This window comes from Trichechus manatus, unplaced genomic scaffold, assembly GCF_000243295.1.
Source record: "Trichechus manatus latirostris isolate Lorelei unplaced genomic scaffold, TriManLat1.0 scaffold00149, whole genome shotgun sequence".
Taxonomy (NCBI): domain Eukaryota; kingdom Metazoa; phylum Chordata; class Mammalia; order Sirenia; family Trichechidae; genus Trichechus; species Trichechus manatus.
The window spans coordinates 4859755-4881549 of NW_004444085.1; the positions used below are offsets into that span (position 1 = coordinate 4859755).

Here is a 21795-nt window from a genome sequence, read left to right on the forward strand (position 1 = left end):
AAACCACAATGAGATACTACTTCACACCCATTAGGGTGACTGTTATCAGAAAAACAGAAAATAACAAATGTTTGCAAACTTGCGAAGAAATTGGAAATCTCATCCATTCTTGCTGGGGACGAAAATGGTGCAGCCACTGTGGAAAACAGGCAGTTCCACTAAAAGTTAGAATTACCATATGACTCAGCAATTCCACTGCTAGGTATATATCCAAAAGACTTGAAAGCAGGGATTCAAACAGAGACTTGTACACCAATGTTCATTGCAGCATCATTCACAATAGCTAAAAAGTGGACACAATCGTATCAGATGAATGGATAAACAAAATGTGCTATGTCCATACAATGGAATATTATTCAACCATAGAGAAATTAAGTTCTGATACATGCTACCACCTGGATGAACCTTGAAAACATATGCTGAGTGAAATAAGTCAGACACAAATGGACAAGTATTATATGATTCAATTTATATGAAATATCCAGAATAGGCAAATACATAGATACAAAAGTTTATTAGTGGTGACCAGGGACCGCGGGGACGGAGGGATGGGGACAGACACTTAAAAATGGTTAAAATGGTAAGATTTTTGTTGTTGTTATGTATTTTTCCACAATATGTTTTTTTAATGTAGGTCTTCTTGGCAATTATAAAGCACTTTCAAATATCCCTTGGTGAGGGTTGTAGGGGGAAGAGAGCAGGGGAGGTAAGTGTCTGGAGGGCAGTTTGACTAGTGTCTATCTTTTAACAGCATTTGCAAAGTTGTATACAGTAGTTGTACTTCTATAGGAATTTTGTCTAAGGAAATAATATTCAAAAAAAAACTTTACACTCAAAGATGTTTATTTATCAAGTATTACTTATAATACTAGAAAAATTAGAAGTGCCTTAAATATCTAAAAAATAGATTGACTAAATTAATTTTAATCTCCATAAATTACTACATTTTTCAGCAATTAAATATCATGTTTTAGAAGAAAATTTAGTTGCATGGAAAACTCTGAACATATGTTACTAGGCAAAAAAAAGCAGATGATAAAACATTATATATAATTCAAATGTTGTTTTCCAGTTGAAAACACAAATACGTTTTTGTGTATGAGTAGAGGAAAGACTAAAAGAGACATGCCAAAATATTAGCAAAATATTATTTGGAAGGATGAGTTTTGTGAGTGACTTAATATTTTAAACTTTTCTATATACTCAAGTTTATTTAGTGAACACGTACTGCATTTATAATTAGAAAAAATAATTTTTTGAAGTATGACTGCTTAGAGTTGATAAAAATCAAAATCGTAGTGCACAAAGTGTCGCTTATAGCTTAAAGTAGTAGATTGAATATAAATAAAAGGAAGTGATATCAATAACATTTATTCCCTGAATCTCTAATTTGTATATCCAGGTATCAGACCATTTCTCCTTGCAATTTAGTTTATATAAATAACGTCTCCTCCTCAGTCATCCCCCCAGTGCTGTCAAGTTGATCCTGACTTACAACAACCCTGTAGGACAAAGTAGAACTGCCCCATGGGGTTTTGAAGGCTGTAAATCTTTACAGAAGCAGACTGCCATATCTTACTCCCACATAGTGGCTAGTGAGTTCGAATTACCGACCTTTTTATTGGCAGCCGAGCACTTTAACCGCTGTGCCACCAGAGCTCCTCTCCTTGGTCATAGCAGGTGCTTATTGTCCTGAAATTGTTATGTGTGCTAAGTTGGTCCTAGTAGTCAGTTTATTCACTGTATCTGCTCAAGACCAGCCCCTAGAAGGAGTCTGAAGAAATAGCTCCCAATTCCTTGGACTTCTTTGTATAAAAAATCATCACTTTTTACCAATTCCTTTTTTGACATTTTGATATTTTGACATCATGTTTGATAAAGTAGAGGGCCAATGAGAGTGAGGAAAACCCTCAATGAGATGAATTGATACAATAGCTGCAACAATGGACTTTAACATACTGATGATAATGAAGATGGCACAGGACCAGGCAATGTTTAGTTCTGTTATACATAAGGTCTCCATGAGTTGGAGCCAACTCAACAACATCTGACAACAAATTTTGCCACTGCACTTGTTTAACATTGTCTAATGAAGCTCTTCTTTCCCTTCGGCTTAACGTTTACCTTCATTTGACATTTTCTGCTGCTATTTAGGCTCACAAAACCAAGCCAAACCAAACCAGTTGCCATCGAGTCAACTCTGACTCGTGGTGACCCCATCTGTTTCAGAGCAGAACTGTGTTCCATAGCATTTTCAATGACTGTAATATTATGGAAATAGAACTCTAGGCCATTCTTCCACCATACCTCTGGGTAGATTTGAACCACCATCCTTTTTGTTAGTTGTTGAGCCCTTAAACATTTGCACCACCTAGGGATGCAATTCATGCTCACAACTGCACAGTAATAAAAGACATGTCATGGACTTAGGAATTTTTGAAGATTCATATAGTTACCATGAGTCTGTGTATCTGAAAGAATGCCTGTCTTATACGTTTCATCTCTTTTCTCCATTGGATCTTTCCTGAACCTGTAAATATAGGTAAAACTCCCCTTTGCTAACATAGTTGACCAGTTCTCCTTCCTCTGCTTCTGTGACACATTATCATTTCTCTTTAATCACTCTCCGACTTTTCTTGTGCTCTGAATGTAGCATTTCTCCTAGAGACTGTTCATGCATCTGTCCTTTCTCCGTAGTTTCCTGTGGCTCTCTAGAGACTCTGGTATCACCTCCACAGTGATGACTCAAATCTGCAGTCCTAGCTCCAGCCTCTCTCTCATACGCTAGTCTTCTCAGCATGGTACCGTCTCAGATCCTTTTAGCTGCATGTGTTTTCCTTCTGTGTTTATATTGTCTCCTCCATAACCTGTAAGCAGCTTAAGAGCAAGAGTCACATCTGAATCATCTTTTTAAATCCTTCCCCAGCATTGCCTGATACATTGCTGCACATATTTGCAGAATGGATGAATGTTCCCAAACAATCTGGAGATGTAAATGGGCAGCTTAAAAAGTAGTAAATCCCTAAGTTATGCAGAGATTTCAGAATGATTTAGATATGTTCATAGACAGTATGTCCCATTGGTAGGAGGAAAATAGAGATATTCTAACTAAATCTAATATTGGGAAGTAGGAATGTATGAAGGAGACCTGCCAGATTGTTGATTGGAGGGATACCAGAACACTGGGCTTGATGTACAGCCTGTCAGACCCTGTGTGACATGCCCTTGTGCTCATAATCCCTGTGATCATAATCATTTGCTATAGTCAGACATTCAATCTTTTGGAAAATTGTGTTTAGTGGAAATGACTCAAGTACCCTAAAAAGGACTTCTCATTAGAAAGGTAAGAGAAAATCAGGTGGGGCTGAGTTGTGAGGATCAAAGACATGAATAAATTTATTTTAGGCTGTCATAGAGAAAGTGTAGTCTAAGGGTACTCTTTCCTTTTAGATAGGACCTGCTGTTTCCCAAGGCTGTCTTGTCATGGAGATGGTTCTGTTTTAAACTATCTGAAGGATCATAATACCACTTTGAGCTGTAGAGTTATTCTCCTAAAAGGGTCAAGGCCAAGTACCTGCATTAGTTCCTGTCTTAGTTCTCTAGTGCTGCTGTAACAGAACTACCACAAGTGGGTGGCTTTTACAAACAGAAATTCATTTTCTTATTTTCTCACAGTTTAGGAGTCTAGAAGTTTGAATTCAGGGCACCAGCTGCAGGGGAAGATTTTCCCTGTCCTTGTTTCTTTTCGGCTTCTGTTCCTTGGTTCCTTGGCGATTTTCATATGGCATGGCATCTATCTTCCCCTATCTGTTTCTGTGCTTCTGTGCCTAATTTGCTGTTTTTATATCTCAAAAGTGATTGGTTTCAAACACATACTACACTTATGGCTTCATTAACATAACAAAGAAAACCCTATTCCCGAAAAGAATTACACCCACAGGTATAGGGGTTAGGATTCACAACATATATTTGGGGAGGACACAATTCAATCCATAATAGTTCCCCACCCTCCACTATCGCATGCTATTGTCACGTGCTATCAAGTCGGTTCCTACTCACAGAGACCCTAGGCAAAACAGAATGAAACACTGCCTAGTCCTGCACCATTCACACGATTGTTGCTGTGTTTGAGCCCACTGTTACAGCCACTGTGTCACTCCATCTTATTGAGAGTTTTCCTCTTTTTCGCTGACCGTCTGCCAAGCAAGATGGCTTTCTCCAGGGACCTCATATACACACTAATAGAAAATGTTCCAAGTATTATTTTTATGATTATTATACTGTAATTTCCACTGAAAGCAACCTTCTCATTGCCCAGTAGAAATGTAACAGAAACCACATGTGTAATTTTAAATTTTTCAAAAGCAGCATTTTAAAATGTAAAAAGAAACAGGTGAAATTCATTCTCATATATTTTATTTTACTCAGTATATCCAAAATATAATGTCACATGTGGCACTAGCCACATTTCACGTGCTCAGTAGCTACATGTGGCTAGTGACAGCTACATAGACAGTACAGTCCAGTTTATTATGAGTTCTACCACTTCTCCCTTGCTCTCCTTGATCATGTACTATTCTAAAACGATTAAACCATTTAGTCCACAAATATGAGTGATGCTTCCTGTTTGTTGCAAGAAGGAGTATTTGTTCATACGCTCTCCTCCACTGCCAGTGTAATAAGTAGGTATGATTTCTTATGCAAGCTTTGTAGTAGGAAGTGAGGATTTAATTAATTGCAAATCATGAAAAACTTACATTCTTAGGACTTGTTTACATACAAAAGGGCATCTGTTATTTTATTTTTTAAACAGAAACAACAGTCAGCTCTTTTTGTTTACTGTTTTTTATTAGCGGCATTAGAAGCATTCCACAGTAATGGTAAGTTAACTGTACTGGTTCTAATGACTGAGATTTTTCTCCCCAGTACTTTACATATACAGAATATTTAGTTATTTCTTCCTGAGCGTCCTTAAAGTAGGCCAATGACATTTTTTTAAACTTTTTTTTACCCTTCTAAAGTGGAAATTAAGGTGAATACAATTCATGATTGTTTTCTTATGGGCACTTCTTGTTCCCAGATAATTCATTAATTCACTCCTATGAAAAGGAGAATTGGTGTTTTCCTCCATAATTCACTGTGTGAATCAGGGAAGACACGGATTCTCTTGTGAAGGAGAATTGTTTTCAGTGCCACAGCAAACTTGTGTAACATTTTTTGTTTTGTTTTGTTTGACTTGCAATAATTTCTTCAGAATTTAAAATATAAATCCTATATGGCTTTTTCTTCATTGCTTAATATTTTTCCAGTTATTACTTAATTTAATGTAAAACTTTAAAATGGTGACAAATTTATAGTTATAGCAACTGAAATTTTTTGTCTTTAGAATAGGGATTTAGTGGGTAGGTTACCCTGCATTACCATTCTGTCTAAATACCTCCTAAGACTTCTTTTAATAAAGATCAGCCCTAGTGAAATTATTTTACTGTAACTTCTTGTTAGGTATGTGGGTTTCTGTATAGAAAACTCCAACTTTTCCTCATGAGTGGTGATGAGAACACCAGGTGAAGAAACTGCTGACCTGAGACCACTCGTGTATAACATTTCTTTCTTTTCTTTTTTTTTCTTACCACCACTTTGGAAAATGAAATGTGTAACTGAAAATCAGTGGTATTTCTCTTGAAGTAAAAGGTTGTATTAAGATTACCAAAGAACAGGTGGTAATGAAAGTGCTGATGTGGTATGTGTCACATTACAGACTTACTACATGGTGGAATCATGTCATATATACTTTTACCACATGCAGGTTCAACCTTACAATCTGGGGCAAAGAGGAAAAAAAAAGAAAAATATAATTAAAATAGTGTAGGCATTGAGGCCTGCCCAACCACTCTATGAGTAAATACCCCATTGTCCTGGGTAAGGGTAAGATAGGAAACCTGGATCTGCAGTTCGCTCCGTGAGTCTCGTTCCTGCATTCTTTCCCAGTGTAAGCACCTTGTCTGGCTGAGAGTAACTCAATTGTTTAAACAGAAACATTTTTCATCCAACATGTCCTTTGAATGCAAGACAATCACTGCATCTAGTAGTCAGCCAATACTGGCTTCCATTCCTATCTGTGGAGGAAAACTTGATTGTGGCAGACTTAATACGAAACAGGATGCCTTGTTCCAACATAGCCCTTCTTAAGGAATTTTTGCAAACAATTTTGATTAACTGCCAATCACTCTATATGCTGATTTGAGAACCTAACTCCCTCCTAGGTGCCACTCCTCCACATCAGTGTGACTAGAGGATTTCCTGTTTGTTATTAAATTAACCATTCAAAATGGCAGCCTTGTGAAAAGTATCTCTCAGAAGGTTGCATGCAAATTAAACTTTGCATTTTCAAGTCCCCATAAGTGGGAATTTTCATGAACCAGAGTGTGAAAGTATTTTGAAATACACTCTTTGCTGCTGATTGTGAGTCATCCAAACCTCTCAAGTCTCATGACCCCAGAAAATGAATTTTTTTGTGTTTAGAATAGGGATTGTCTTTTGGCAGAAAAGCTGGTTATTGATAGAGGATTAGCTTCACCTTTCCAGAAGATAGGGGAGAAAAATGTGTTCCAGAAGCTGAACAAACCAGACAAAGAATACTTGTTGTTTCAGATAGCGTTGTGTGAAGACAGGCATATTGTAGCACCAGGCAACAGGGTGGTTGAGAGACTCCTAGGTAACAGGAAGAGCCCCCTCAGTGGGAAGAGAAAGATGAGCCAGTACTCACAGCATTTCTTCTTTGTGCCATTGTGCCCTGCCAAACCCCAGTTATGAGACATAATCCATCTTCTTCAGTAATGATGAGTCGTGTGCTAGTTTTCCATATTAAAAAATCCACCACACCCAAGACAGCTAACTTGTCACTCCAGATGTCGAGTGTAATCGAGTGTGACCATGAATGGGATCCTCCCACCACCAACAACTTGGGGATGGAATTGGTGCCTTTGGCCTCACAATCAGCTTTGCTGTGGATCTTTGCCACATCTTTACTTTGAGGAGCTCAAAGTACATTTGAGTGCAGTAGTTTGTTTACTTTGGGTTATATAAACAGGTGTGGTTTCATTGAGTGAATGCACATAGAAATGGTTTGATTTTGAAGACCACCAAATTTTAACTTTTTGGTTCATTTTCTTAGACTCCTGTGTAATATAGATCTTCCTTTTACCCTGTCAGTGTCATGTTCTCTCTTGCTCTTCCGTTCTATATAATCTGCTTCTAGTTTCTTGTTTTTTATGTAAGGGAAAAAATAACTTAGGAAAAGGTATGTGATGCGAACATTCAGTGCATAGAGATGTAAGCTAAACCTCTCCATGCAAGACATTGAATCACAGCGTTGGGGGGGAGTAGGAGTCTGAGGACCTGACTTGGCAGCTAGTTGGGAAATCTCTCACAAGTTTCCCCCTGCTGCTGCATCACCCAGTTCTCTCCCTCTGAAGGAAGGAGCCTTGATTCTCTATCAAAGGGAATGTGTTTGTCTCCCAGAGCTAGATACAATAATCAGTTTGTTTTGTGAAATTTTTGGTAAAATCAGGTGCTGGTATTTATATCTTGACAAATTATAAAATGTTCTCCTAGATGCCTACTAGGTTCCCCCCACCCCACCCCATGTGTCATTTACGATGGGAATTCTAATTTTTTTTTTTTCCCTGACATAACCATGTTACTAAGATCACCGCTGTCCCTGAATGTCCCCCAACTGGCTCTGGTCACTTTTATCCTTAAAATATTTTCTTTCTTCCATACGATTGACTCCATACAGCACTTTACCATTTGGATGTCTTTTTCTACATATAACACTAGGATTCAGAACACCTACATGTGTTTGCATCAAATCCCTGATTCTCTGCTAAATAACTTCTTCCTGTTATTCCCCACCACCTCACTCTTCTTTGACCATCGACTTAAATAAAAATTATTTAGCCCAGACTGCTAACGATCATTTTTCAGCTTCTGGAGTCTGAGCAGTTTTTAAGTAGCTACAGACAATTATTTCATAAATATGCAGGAGAACTGTGATTGTAAAGTGTATCCTCAGGAAAAACTTTTTTGTTAAGTTTGTGTTTATCATTTGCAATGTATTCATAGTTCTGCTTGCAGTTCCTAACAGTGAATCCCATACAATTTGGATATTTCTTAGTACTTACTTTGCTACTGATTTTCCCTAGCAACCATTTCTTAAGGTATTTTTCAATCCAAGTGTGTTTTCAGGTGTTCGAAGAACCTACATGCAATTGAGTTTGACAGCTGGCTTTTTTTTTTTTTCCTTTTTGACTGTTGCTTTTTTGTTTGTTGTTGTTTTTGTCATTGTTCTTGTTTTCTTCCTTGACTTTTGAAATGGTCTTTTTAGAAAAAACTTTCTAATCTTATTTATTAAAGTATAAGTCCTATAGACTTACTATTAATTCTTACTGCCCTTGGGAACTACACTGTAAGTCCCAAAATCACTAGGTTGAGATACATAATCTCAGCTCTTTTTTTTTTTTTTAAGTGGGGGAAATTATTTTTAAAAGTAATTCTTATTGTCCCTAATATCCCCCAGATGCCTCTTTAGCACTTTAGCATGTTCTTTATCATGGTCCAGTTTATCCTAACCAGACCAATCTCAGTGTTCATTTTTCATAAATACACACTGAAGCTCAGAGAGGAAAGAAACGATTTATTGATCAGAGAAACCTTTAATTCTTACTTAGTGGAATAAAAGGGGAGTGACTGCTAATTGTTGTTGTTGTTAGTTGCCTTCAAGTCGACTTTGACTCATGGTGATCCCACGTGTGTGGAGTAAAATTGTTCTATAGGGTTTTCAAGACTGTCACCTTTCAGAAACAGATTGCCAGGCCTGTCTTCTTAGGCATCTCTGAGTAGGTTTGAACCAGCAACCTTTTGGTCAGTAGTCAAGTGCTTAACCGTTTGCACCAGCCAGGAAACCTAATGAGTATGAGATTTTTGGGTGGTCATGATGAAAATGTTCTAAAACTGTGGTGAGGGTTGCACAACTCTCTGAATATACTGAAAACCATTGAATTAAACATTTTAAATAAGTGAATTGTATGGTATGTGAATTATATCTCAATAAAGATGTTATTTTTAAAAAATTCTTACTGAACCACTTGTCCTTCTAATGTTCAGGGTACAATAGCAAACTCATTGACTTGTGTCCAGCTTCATAAACGAGCTGAGAAGATAGCCGTGATGCTGATGGAAAGAGGGCACTTGCAAGATGGAGATCATGTTGCTTTAGTCTACCCACCAGGTAAAGAAATGTGGCTTATGTTTAACCTCAGAGAGATGGCAATCCAAGCAACTAGATGAAGAGGCACTTTATTGCACAGTGGTGCTTGATGAATAGAGTTGCTGTATTATCACAGCATATTCACATTGTATCCAATTTGATTCTAACTGCATTCCCTTGTGTCTAGTTACTACCACATGTAGGGAATATGCTACATACTTTTAGAGGCTTAAATAAAGTAACATTTTACAAAGATTTTTGTACCTAAATTTGTTTTATTAGACATCTGATGCAATTCATTTAATTAATAGTGGTTAAAACTTTAACTACTAAACTGATAATCATTAAGTCAAGTAATTCCTTACAGAAATTACATAGAAATTAAACTTCTGGGCATCTTTGGCATCTCATGCCTAAAAGAACAGACCGTAGAAAAGTGATCACTGAAGCTTAGCAAAACCCTGCAGGGACTGAACAAGGAATCTCTTAGAAGGCTTAGTTGCTTGCTTAACCTTTTAATTTATTCCATAATAGTATTTATGTTGACAGGGATGATTGCCATTAAATAGTTTGATTTGTTTCAAGTAAAATTTTTTGTTTTTTCCCTTTTGTAGGAATAGACCTGATTGCCGCATTTTATGGCTGCCTGTATGCAGGCTGCGTGCCAATAACAGTCCGCCCTCCACATCCACAGAACATCTCAACAACATTACCAACTGTAAAGATGATCGTGGAGGTAACAAAGATCTGGGAATGTTTGAGTAGTTCCACCTGACCCCTGGATCTGAAGCTTGTAGATCAGTTATACTGTGTTCACTGCAGCGGATATAGACTGTGAAATCTTCTAGTGAAGGGTGCTGGTTGTGCTGTATGGGCTATGGGAGTATCTGTCTGTGGAGTCACACAATACGACATCATATGGTCTCTGTCTTCAAGGAGCTTATAATCTAATTCTAGAAGCAAGATTTAAATTTCTATATGGAATAAAGGGCCAAGTGGTATGACAACTACTCCAGGAATTTGAAATTTAAGGTACCCTGGTGGCACAGTGGTTAAAGTGCTCGGCTGCTAACCAAAAGGTCAGCAGTTCGAACCCACCAGCCGCTCGGGGGGAGAAAGATGTGGCAGTCTGCTGTGATTACAGCCTTGGAAACCCTGTGGGGCAGTTCGAGCGTTACTAATATTACTGTGAGCTACTGTACCAAACCCAAATGAGCTAACCAAACCAAGCGGAAATGTAATACATTTAAAAAAGGTTTTCCTTAAGTTTTAGGAGTCTCCTGTTCTTTTTTGAAACTGTAGATTTGTTTGGGTTTTTTTGTTGTTGTTGTTTTGTTTTGTTTTTACTCATGGGAAAGTTTAAGACGGTTACGATCTTCTCCCCCCTCCCCGCTTAGAGGAGAACCACAAGGAACAAAATGATTTGGGAATAGAGAATACTAACGTTCTGTCCCAAAAGTTAGTACTTTATGTAGTTATGTTGGAGTATTTTCATGATGATGGCTACTCCTGTTAGAAAATATTTATTATGTCCTTGGACGTTTGCAACATTTGTAATAGATACACTAGAACAGATGAAAATTAACAGAGCTAAAGATGAGAGTCCTGGTGGTGTGGTGGTTCAAGCTTTTAACAGCTAACTGAAAGATCAGGGGTTCGAAACCACCATTAGCTCCACAGGACAAAGTTGTGGCAGTCTGCTTCTGTAGAGATTTACAGCCTTGGAAACCCTATGGAGTTGCTACGGGTTGGAATCAGCTGGATGGCAGTAGGTTTAATGGTGAGAGCAGTTAGCTTAGATGCTCTTCTGAGTTGGATCACAACACTATGACTACCTAGTCAGCTATAGAAATTTCCAAGGAGCACATGTAGAGGTATCTCATTCCCCACTTGCTTCATCTATGTGCTCCCTTAATCAGATTCCTAGCTATCTGGTGCCTCAGCTATTCAAGACTGGGTCTTTAAAGAAGAAGCACTACTCATGGTAATCTAACTTGCTTATCAAGAGCTACATTTGGTATATGCCTGATGAGCACGCAATAAATATTTTCATTTGTGGTTTACATTCATTCACTCCATCCTGCTTAATTCTCATATGGACTTCAGTGTACCTACTTTGTTCTGTGACCCTCAGGTGAGTCGCTCAGCCTGTTTAATGACAACACAACTAATATGTAAATTGTTACGGTCCAGAGAGGCAGCAGCAGCTGTGGATATCAGGACATGGCCCCCCATACTGGACACAGGTATGTATTTTAACTAGTTGGATCTGATTTGAAACTGGTCTAAGTTTGCCTTGGAAGTTTGTTTGCTTATATATATATTTTTAATTAGGTCAGACACACTGATAGCTTTGTTTTTATCTCCAGATGATTTGCCAAAGAAGCGGCCTGCCCAGACCTACAAGCCTTCCAACCCAGATACACTAGCTTATCTTGATTTTAGTGTATCCACAACTGGGATGCTAGCTGGAGTAAAGGTGAGAAATGTACAGTCAGCATAATCAGAGTGATACAGTTCACAAGCCATGCATTTGTTATCAGTTTATATTTTCATGTGCAGTATGATTCTGGTGGTACTCTCGCTGAAACCTGAAGCTCTATAAATGAAGCTATAGCTTCATTCAAGCTATAAAATGTATGCCTACTTCAGTTTTTCTGTCTGATTGGCAAGCTAGGATGACTGAGTCTCTGGAAACATCCCAACTATTTTTTCTGTAAGCAAAGCCTCACTAACCCATGATAGATCACTGCATATTTGCTTCCTTCTTGCTGGTTCCCAACCCCAGTATTCTGCCTTTTGTGAAACTCTGTACACTGAAGCTGCTTGCTGTTTTAGTTTGGAGCTCCATTGTAACCTGCCAGAGGGCTTCCCCTTAAACTGCAGTGATCGTTTTTCCTAGCAAAGAATGGAGTCACTGCTTGTGCCACCCAGAATTATAGTCCTTAAAGCTTAGGGCACGTCCTCATGGAGGTTTAACACTGAGCGATTAGATTCTTCTGTAGCCACAAGACGTCCTTTTCCTAGTATCTCTGACTTCTAGGGTCTGAGTGGTGAGTTTGCATTATTTTCGTCATTTAATTTTCATACTCTATCTACATTTTAGTAGAATTTGAGCTAATGTAACAAATTAAGTACAATATAAAATAAGTTAATTTTTCAAAAGCTTTAAAGAATCAGAAACATATATTTTCAGACCAAGATGAATTAGTTACTAGAGTACTGAAATTAGCCTTGAGCCTCCTGCTGTCATACCCCCAAGGGAAACACATACTTTTGATCATACCATTTTCATGTCTACAGAAGTGGGTCTATGATATTAAGTTTGAATTCAGTAAAGATATTTTTCACAAAACAGGGATGCATGAAACAGAAATAATGTGATCTAAGTTTGTTACTTTTTGATGATTCAACTTAAGTATGAAACCAAAAAAACCAAACCAGTTGCCATTGAGTCAACATGTTGCAGAGTAGAACTGCTCCATAGGGTTTTTAAGGCTGTGACCTTTTCAAGATCACCAGGCCTTTCTTCTGTGGCACATTTGGGTGGGTTGGAACCGCCAACCTTAGGGTCTAAATAGTAGTCAAGTGCTTAACTGTTTGCGCCACCCAGGGACTCCTTAATCTAAGTATAAATAAACTATACCTGTTGCTGTCGAGTCAATTCCAACTCATAGCGACCCTATAGGACAGAGTAGAACTGCCCCGTAGGGTTTCCAAGGAGCGGCTGGTGGATTCAGACTGCCAGTTTTCTGGTTAGCAGCCAGGATCCTAATCTAAGTATAACCAAAAAAAAAAACAAAACCCATTGCCGTTGAGTCAATTCCGACTCATAGTGACCCTATAGGACAGAGTAGAACTACCCCATAGCGTTTCCAAGGAGCAGCTGGTGGATTTGAACTGCTGACCTTTTGGTTAGCAGCTGTAGCTCTTAACCACTGTTGCCACCAGGGCTCCAATCTAAGTATAGACCCTAGAAAAGTCAGAGAGATGAATAACTAGAATTTCTCTCAAAGTTATAAAAGTTTGTCTTGAATTTTTGGCCATTTGACTTTTTTGATACATACTTGAAGTAAAATATACTGTAATACTGAGTAATGAAAAATCCATGTGGTTTAAATACTAAGAGGTATAAGGTAAAGTTGAAATCTTCTGGCTGATAGTCTCCTCCCATTTCTGTGACTTGTGGATTACAAAGGTAACCATTTTACTCGGAAATGGATTTTGATTTAATTTCAGCTTTTGGACAAAAATATTATTGAGCGTTCAATCACTACCATAAAAGTTAGAAGAGACAACTTTGTCCAGTAAACTGTTAACCAAAGTGGGCACTATAAAATATCTGATTTTGAGTAAAACCCATGAGGTGTATGTTTTTATGTTTAAATTTCATAATACTACCTGCTTAAAAGTGTGAATTTGAACTCAGAAGGTTCCTAATAGATCATAGGTATACATTTGCTTGAGATCAACAAGGAAGTCATAGAGAAGACCCGTGTACCATCTACAGTTTACTTTAATCACCTTATGGATTTCCCCACAGGATATTTTAAAACCCATGGTGGCTTTCCCTTGCTACCAAGTATTCTTCTGGAACACCTTTCCTGCTCACTCTCACTTATGTGTGCAGTTGATGTGTGCCCAGGGAATGGACATTTATTTTAACATCAGCCAAAGCAAAACTGCACTAGAAGGTAAATCTGCCCAAGATAAGTCACACCATGCATTCCAAAAATAAATACAGTGGACCTCATCCTTAATTCCTCTACGTTGATATGTCTATTCTCCATGTCTCTTTTAGAGTAGATCATTAGTTTGTTGTTTTGGGCCTCTAGAAAACTAATTCCTCATCTGAGTCTGAGTTTGTCTTGATAAGAATTGGAAGTTTATCTTAAGAGGCTCTAGAAAAATATTCTATTTGGATTTTTTGGTTTATAATGTTGGCAGGGTCCAAGATTGAGTTGAGTTTAGAGAGTGAACATTCAACTTTCTTAGTTACTCATTTCCACTCTCTTAGTTACTTGTTTCATAGCCTGTTACCATTCTTGTTACATGTTGAAATCTACTATCTCTTATTCGGCCTTCAAGACCCAGGAGTCCTTCTGTAATCCCCCAGGTTGATTTAAGCATCCTTTCTCTCTGCTCTCTTTACACTCTATGCACACAAAGTACCTGCAGATATTGCAGTTATCTGCCGTGTCTCTGAGAATTTCCCACTAGATTGTAAACTCCTTGAGGGCAGGGGCCATGTTTTACTAGCACCTAATACAACATAGCAAGCACTCAATTAATATATTTATATTTGCAGATCTGAGCTGAAAAACTATTCTCAAGATGCAAAGAGTACCTTGCCCAGAGGAAAGGATTCAGTAAAGATTTGTTTTAGTTGCTAAGCTCAGTTTATAGGTAATTTTGATAGTTAAGATTTTACTAACTCCTGATCCTGGGAGATGGGAGGTTGTAGGAATATTTACTTCTCCTTTAAACATGGATTGTGGCTTTGAAAGCAACCTAAAAAGAGCTACTTATGTTTTATATTCTAGAATAATTCTACATTTACATGTATGAATTTAGTAAATGTCCGTGATGGAACCTTCTTTGGGGCAGAACTTCTAACGATAATCCAATGTTTTCACAGTGGAAGGTTCCCACCCCCTCCCTCACACCCAGTGTCTCCTGTCTCTCTTGGTGGAGTGATTAATGAGCCTTTCCCAGGCATTTGGCTGAACTTCCCTGATTATCATAGGGCTCTGCACTGCTCCCCATTTACAGTTTAATGCTCTATGAAATGCTACTTCAAATTAACTTGGAACATGTTTGAAAACCACTTGTGAAATTCGGTGAAGTTTTCTGTGCTTCTTTTTTGCTTTCTTTTTCCTCTTAGTTATGATTGGCTGGAAGGTGTCTACAAGAAAATTGATTTTATGAGATATATGTTATAGTATTTTAAAATAATTCACATTATATGCTGACTAGAGTAGGAATATTACTGGGATTGGTGAAGGGAAAGACAAGGGAGGCTCTTTGGTGTGTAGCATTGATTTGGGGGACTGAGATTGGATTTTGGTTACCCTCAAAATACTAGTCCGTCTGAGGGCTAGGTGTTAGAAGGCCTGTGTTCTAATTTCCACTCTAATTTGTATGGCTTTAAGCAAGTTCTTTAACTCCTCAGAGCATCCATTTTCTAATCAATAAAGTGGGGAGTTACTCATTCAACATGTATTATGACCACTTATTGTATGACAGATACTGTGTTAGGCCCAGGAGATGTAAAATGAATAAGACATGGTGCCCGCCTAGGAGAGGTGAACATGGATGGTAATATCTTTCCTACTTACTTTACAGGGTTGTTGTAGGGATTGCGCTAGAATGTCTTTATGTACTAAACTGCTGTTTAAATGCATGATAATCATTGTGTCAATTGCTAGACTTATTAGGTCCTGGAGGACCAAGAAGTTTTCAGTGTGGTTTCCTCATTGAAAGCTGGAAGACTAATGAGAACATCAGCAGCCCACCTCTCCTAGCACATGACCCAAACCTGTATACAGCTGCCCCAGGTCCTAAAAATGTCTTTGGGTGCGTTCGTTGTCAGACACTATGGCATTTTCACAGCAGCCTTATTGTCTTACAGATGTCTCATGCAGCCACCAGTGCCTTTTGCCGTTCTATTAAGTTGCAGTGTGAGCTTTATCCCTCTAGAGAAGTGGCTATCTGTTTGGACCCTTACTGTGGACTTGGATTTGTCCTCTGGTGCCTCTGCAGGTGAGATTTCTCTTCAATATCTTTTTAAAAAAGAAAAGGAAAAAGAAATACACTCTCCATTCTAGGCCATATGCAGAGACTGTGCTACCGTCTCTTGGACCCAGCCAGGCAGCCCTGAGGAGATGAGGTCATCACCTCCAGAAGGCATCACCTGCAGCTGAATGGCACAGACCCTGCCTCCTTGGGGCTCCCCTTACTGACCCTGAATGGCACAGACCCTGCCTCCTTGGGGCTCCCCTTACTGACCCTGAATGGCACAGACCCTGCCTTCTTGAGGCTCCCCTTACTGACTGAATGGCACAGACCCTGCCTTCTTGAGGCTCCCCTTACTGACTGAATGGCACAGGCCCTGCCTCCTTGAGGCTCCCCTTACTGACCCTGAATGGCACAGGCCCTGCCTCCTTGAGGCTCCCCTTACTGACCCTGAATGGCACAGACCCTGCCTCCTTGGGGTTCTTCTTACTGACCCTGCTCTTCGGCATAGAGCAGATGTACCTGTGGTGGTATTGCAGTTTCTACAGCATCTAGAAAAATTAGTCTCAGTGAAGTTTTGGTGAAATCTACGGAGACAATAGCCTTTAGGGACATTCTGAGTATTGGTCTATTGCTAACCCATATTTTTTGAAATCAGAGGCTTTGAGATTCCTTCCTATGCCTTTAAAATCTAGCATTTATTACTGGCCTAGAATTTTCACTGGATCAGTAGGCATTACAGCCTCTATCCTCTTTTCGGCTTCTCCCTGGCTTTTATGTGGAGGAGGGCGTCCAGCTGAAGGAAGTCCAGGGACAAGTTCCATGAGAGCTGAGACTCTGTACTGTCTACCGCTTTGTGGCCAGCAGCCAGCTTGATGCCTAGTTCGTAGCAAGTGCTTGGCAAATATATATGGAATGAATAAGTAGAGAAATAAATGAATGTTTATTGGCATATTATTTTATGATTATACATATGATGAATGTTCATTATAGAAATTTGAGAAACTCAAAAATCATATAAAGGAGACAATAATGCCGCTAATAATCATACTACTGAGTGGTCCGAAATAAATATTCACTCTTTCACAATGGTTAAGACCTACAGCTGCTAACCAGAAAGTCAGCAGTTCAAATCCACCAGCCACTCCTTAGAAACGCTATGGGACAGTTCTACTCTGTCCTATAGTTCTGCTATGAGTCAGAATCGACTTGATAGTAACAGGTTTTGTTTTTTGTTTGTTTGTGTTTTTGGTATTCACGTTGTGTATATAGTCTTTCAGACTGTATTTTCTAATATAGCATACTATTTTTTATTATCAACCTTTTCAGATATATATGAGTGTATGAAGAATGGGGAGCCCTGGTGGCACAGTGGTTAAAGCGCTTGGCTGCTAACCAAAAGGTCAGCAGTTTGAACCCACAAGCCACTCCTTAGGAGAAAGATGTATCAGTCTGCTTCTCTAAAGATTACAGCCTTGGAAACCCTATTGGAGGTTTCTACTCTGTTCTATAGGGTCGCTATGAGTCAGAATTGACTCAATGGCAATGAGTTATAAAGAATGGTTTAATAAGCACCCATATCCATCTTCACCTTCAACAAGTAGGCCAATTTTTGTTCCATCTACCCATTACCTTTTTTTTCCTGTTTTTTTTTAATGATGTATATTTTAAAACAAATGCTGGACATCATATTATTTTATCCATAAATATTTAAGTATGCATACAATTTTATAAGTAAATATACATGCATATGAAACTGGGATATTGCAGCATGAAATTGGTTATAATTTTCTTTTTTCTTAGTAATCTTTAGTAAACATTTTCTTATGTCTTTAAGCACTCTTTTAAAACAATTATTTCTAATACACTCATAATATTCAATAGTATTAAATTGGATTAAAATCCCATATTTTTGGAAAACTCTAGCATTCTAATTAGGACAATTAAATGTTTTGAGAAAGCAAATATAATTTAAAAATTGAAATATTGTAATGATTTTTGCCTCAATCCAAAATGCAATAGTATTGTATTTTTTTCCTTGGTAAATAGCTTAGAGTATTCCATTTCAACAATAAGGCCAAAGTGACTTTAGATATATTTGGCCAACCTAGGAGGAAATGCAGAAGCCAATTTGCAACTATTGATGTTATAAGACAATTGTCTATTTCATTTGGCAAAGTACCGGTGAAGCCTAAGGTCACATGAAATCAACAGGGAAAGTAAGTTTCAAATGTGAACCACTAATAGTAATAAAGACTCTTTAAAAAGATTGTCCAGAGAGAATTATGCTGAAGTTATAATTAATAAACTTCTTTCCTGCAGATTCATTCAGGAGTCACAAAATCATAGCAATCTCTTGATTGCTCCTACAATGCTAAAATGATACATTACAGCTGTAAACCTCTTCATTTTCTGAACTCCTCTGTAGAAATAGGGTTTCAGGGAGTGGCTGGTGGATGTGAACTGCTGACCTTTCGGTTAGCCGCTGTTTCTGTTAACCACTGCACCACCAGGGCACCGTGTAGAAACAGGTTCAAGTGGAACTGCTTAAAAACAAAACAACAAAAAGAAACCTTAGCTCTTATATGCCAGAAAGTTAAAAATAATTCACATTCAGCAGGCCCTAGACTAGAGTGAGGCATGAGAGGCACCTAGGGTGTAAAATTTAGGGAGGCACTCACTCTCAGGGTCATGTAAGTGAGTGCCCAAGCAGGGTGAGAAGGGTGTCCATGGTGGACAGCAGCCCAGGGTGAGGAGTTGTCACCCAAGTGAGTTTAAGAGGACGTCTCAATGGAGGCATGGCCCAGCATTGAAGTTTCAGAGGCCAAGCAGGGTAAGGACAATATCTACGTATGAGGGTGGCCCTGCTCAGGCATCAGAGCCCACTTGAGTGAAAAGAGCGTCCACACGGAGAATTACCTGGCATGGGGTGTTGGAGCACAAGCAGGGCTAGGAAGGTGCAGGGGGCAGCCCAGGATGGGGAGTTGGACCTCACACAGGGAGTGGATACAGGGGGCTGCCCAGGACGGGGAGCCAGAGCTTGCACAGGGGTGTGGGTGCAGTAGGCAGCCCAGGATGGGGAATCGGAGCGCAAACAGGGAGTGGGTGGCAGCAGGGAAAAGAGACTGGTCTCCTACAGGGGCAATAATCAAATAAGCATGTGTTTTACTAATAATGGAAGCTAGATTCCTCCCATGTAGGCAAAGGGAGCGATAAATACACAAAGAAAGAAAGAAAATTAGAATCAATCCTGTGATGTTGGATTGCAGTTGGTTGTATTATTGTGAACTCATGCTTTTCAATATGTACTGATAGATTTAGAAATAAATGTTGATGCAACTGTGTGTTTCTATGTATGTGGGATCTGCCCACTTAAAGGACCTAGAAGTAGCCATACCTCAATAGCAATAAGCACACCTAGCACCCATATCTTGGCTTCTGAATACTATTTTCCTTAAAAATGAACGAGAGCTCCTTCAAGAAATGGCTGATTTCAGGCCTTAGACAGAGAATGCAATAGATGAGCCTCGAAATACTTTTTGTATTAGAAAGCAAGGAAATAAAGAATGATGGAGACATGGCAAAATGACACACGAGCCAGTTGGAAGGCATTCCCACTGGCCAAATTGGGGCCAATTTGAGCATCAAAATAAATAATAATTGTAACAGATTTTGCCACTTTGAGTAAAATAGGATATTATCAACTTTTTCAGATATAAATAAACGAATACATTGAAATTTTGACAAAGAGTAGGGATTTGTTTACTAGCCAATTATTAATTATAAAGGGGAAAAGAGTAACTTTACCATACTTGAGCACTTTACACTTGGCCTTAAGCCAAGTGATCAAAGTGAACATCATCAATAATGGAACACATTAAATGGTACCTCACTTGATAGATTGCAATGAGGAAAACAGAACATCGCTTCTGTAATATTCTTGCCAAAGATGTTTATCTTAAATCTAATCACGTGAAAACAGACAAATCCAAATTGAAGGACATTCAACAAAATGATTGTCTGTAATCTTCACAAATGTCAGTGTCATAAAGTTCAAGGAAAGACTCAGAAATTGTACCAAGAGAAGGAGACTGAAGACTGACAAATGTAATGTGTAACTCTGAAATGTATCTTTTTGCTACACATGATAAATTGGGACAACTGACAAAACTTGAACAGGTTCAGAGGTTTAGATGATTGAAATGTATCAGTTAATCTTTTGATTGGATGGATTAATTGGCTTATGGAAGAAAACATACTTGTTTGTTGGAAATACACCTTAAAGTATTTGAGGTTGTTGGGGCATCAGGTGAGTGACTCACTCTCAAATGAGTCTAGGGAGGGGAGAGTTATTTTTACTATAATTGTAACTTTTTTGTAATTTGGGATTCTTTCAAAGTTAAAAAAAAATTTTAATACAAATATTTCTTTTGCATATCTTTATTTTAAAACTCCTTTCAGTCAGAAAATAGATTTTTTATCTGAGAATCATTGATATATTGGAATTGTTTCAAAATAGTTTTTTAGTATCATGCATGTTTTAAAACAAGCGTATCAGATATCCCATATTCATGGATTAGAAGATTCAGTATTAAGATGACTATTGTTGTTAGGTGCCGTTGAGTAAATTTGACTATAGCAATGGCAGTTCTCCCTAAACTGGTCTATAGATTTGATTCAATCCCTATCAAAATCTCAACAGTTTTTTGTTTGTTTGTTTTGTAGAAATTGACAGCATAATCTTAAAATGTATATTAAAATGCAAAGGACCCCAAATAGCCAAAACAATTTTTAAGAACAAAGTTAGGGGACTCATAATTCCTAGTTTCAAAACTTACTACAAAGCTACAGTAAACAAGTCAGTGTGGTACTGGGATAAAGCTAGACATATATATCATTGGGGAGACTTGGTGGCGCAGTGGTTAAGAGCTAGGCTGCTAACCAAAAAGGTCAGCGGTTTGAATCCACCAGCTACTCCTTATAAACCCTATGGGGCAGTTCTACTCTGTCCTATAGGGTTACTGTAAGTCAGAACCGACTCAATGGCAACAAGTTTGGTTTGGTTTTGGATTATATATCAATGTAACATAATCGAGAGTTTAAAAATGATCCCTTATATTTGTGGTCACTAGATTTCAGAGATACCGGTGCAATACATTAGGGTAAAGAATAGTCTTTTCAACAAATGGTGCTAGAACAATTGGACATCTAAATGTAAAAAAAGATGAATTTAAACCCTTAACTTACATCAGATACACAAATTGACTCGAAATGAATCATAGACCTCAATGTAAGAGCTAAAACGGTAAAACTTTTAGAAGAAAACATAGTAAATCTTCATGATCTTGGGTTAGGCGAGTCACAATACATAAAAGAAATAATTGATAGCTTGAACTTCATCAAAGCTAAAAGGTTTTGCACTTCGAAAGACCTCATTAGGAAAGTGACAAGATATGCACTATGGCTAATTGCCTGCATGAACAACTGCTTTTCTTTGTCATGAGACCATGGGTGGTGCCCAGCTACCATTACTGAACATTTTGTTCAACGATTCTATAGAAGAATCCTGATCAAAAGAAAGAAAATGCAGAAGAGAATTTCAAATTCTCGTGGTCTCCACAACGTGTCTGTTAATTTGTCATACTATGGTGGCTTCCATGTTGCTGTGATACTTGAAGCTTTGCCACCAGTATTTCAAATACCGGCAGGGTCACTGTCATGGATTGAATTATGTCCCCCCAAAAAAGTGTGTATCAATTTGGCTGGGCCATGATTCCTGGTATTGTGTGATT

At 38.3% G+C, this 21795-nt stretch overlaps 1 protein-coding gene across 3 annotated transcripts in view; it reads left to right on the top strand.

Moving 5' to 3' along the window:
* Positions 1 to 21795, top strand: part of DIP2C (disco interacting protein 2 homolog C) — a 372164-nt gene that overhangs the window by 222697 nt on the left and 127672 nt on the right. For 2 of the 3 annotated variants that reach the window (XM_023740166.1, XM_004385883.3), the window contains 5 exons: positions 9166 to 9289; positions 9883 to 10004; positions 11403 to 11514; positions 11638 to 11747; positions 15900 to 16030. In XM_023740166.1, coding sequence (XP_023595934.1) covers positions 9166 to 9289; positions 9883 to 10004; positions 11403 to 11514; positions 11638 to 11747; positions 15900 to 16030 — 599 coding nt within the window. Of the gene's footprint in view, positions 1 to 9165; positions 9290 to 9882; positions 10005 to 11402; positions 11748 to 15899; positions 16031 to 21795 lie in introns of those variants that run through there. The other variant, XM_023740165.1, reaches the window with a different exon arrangement.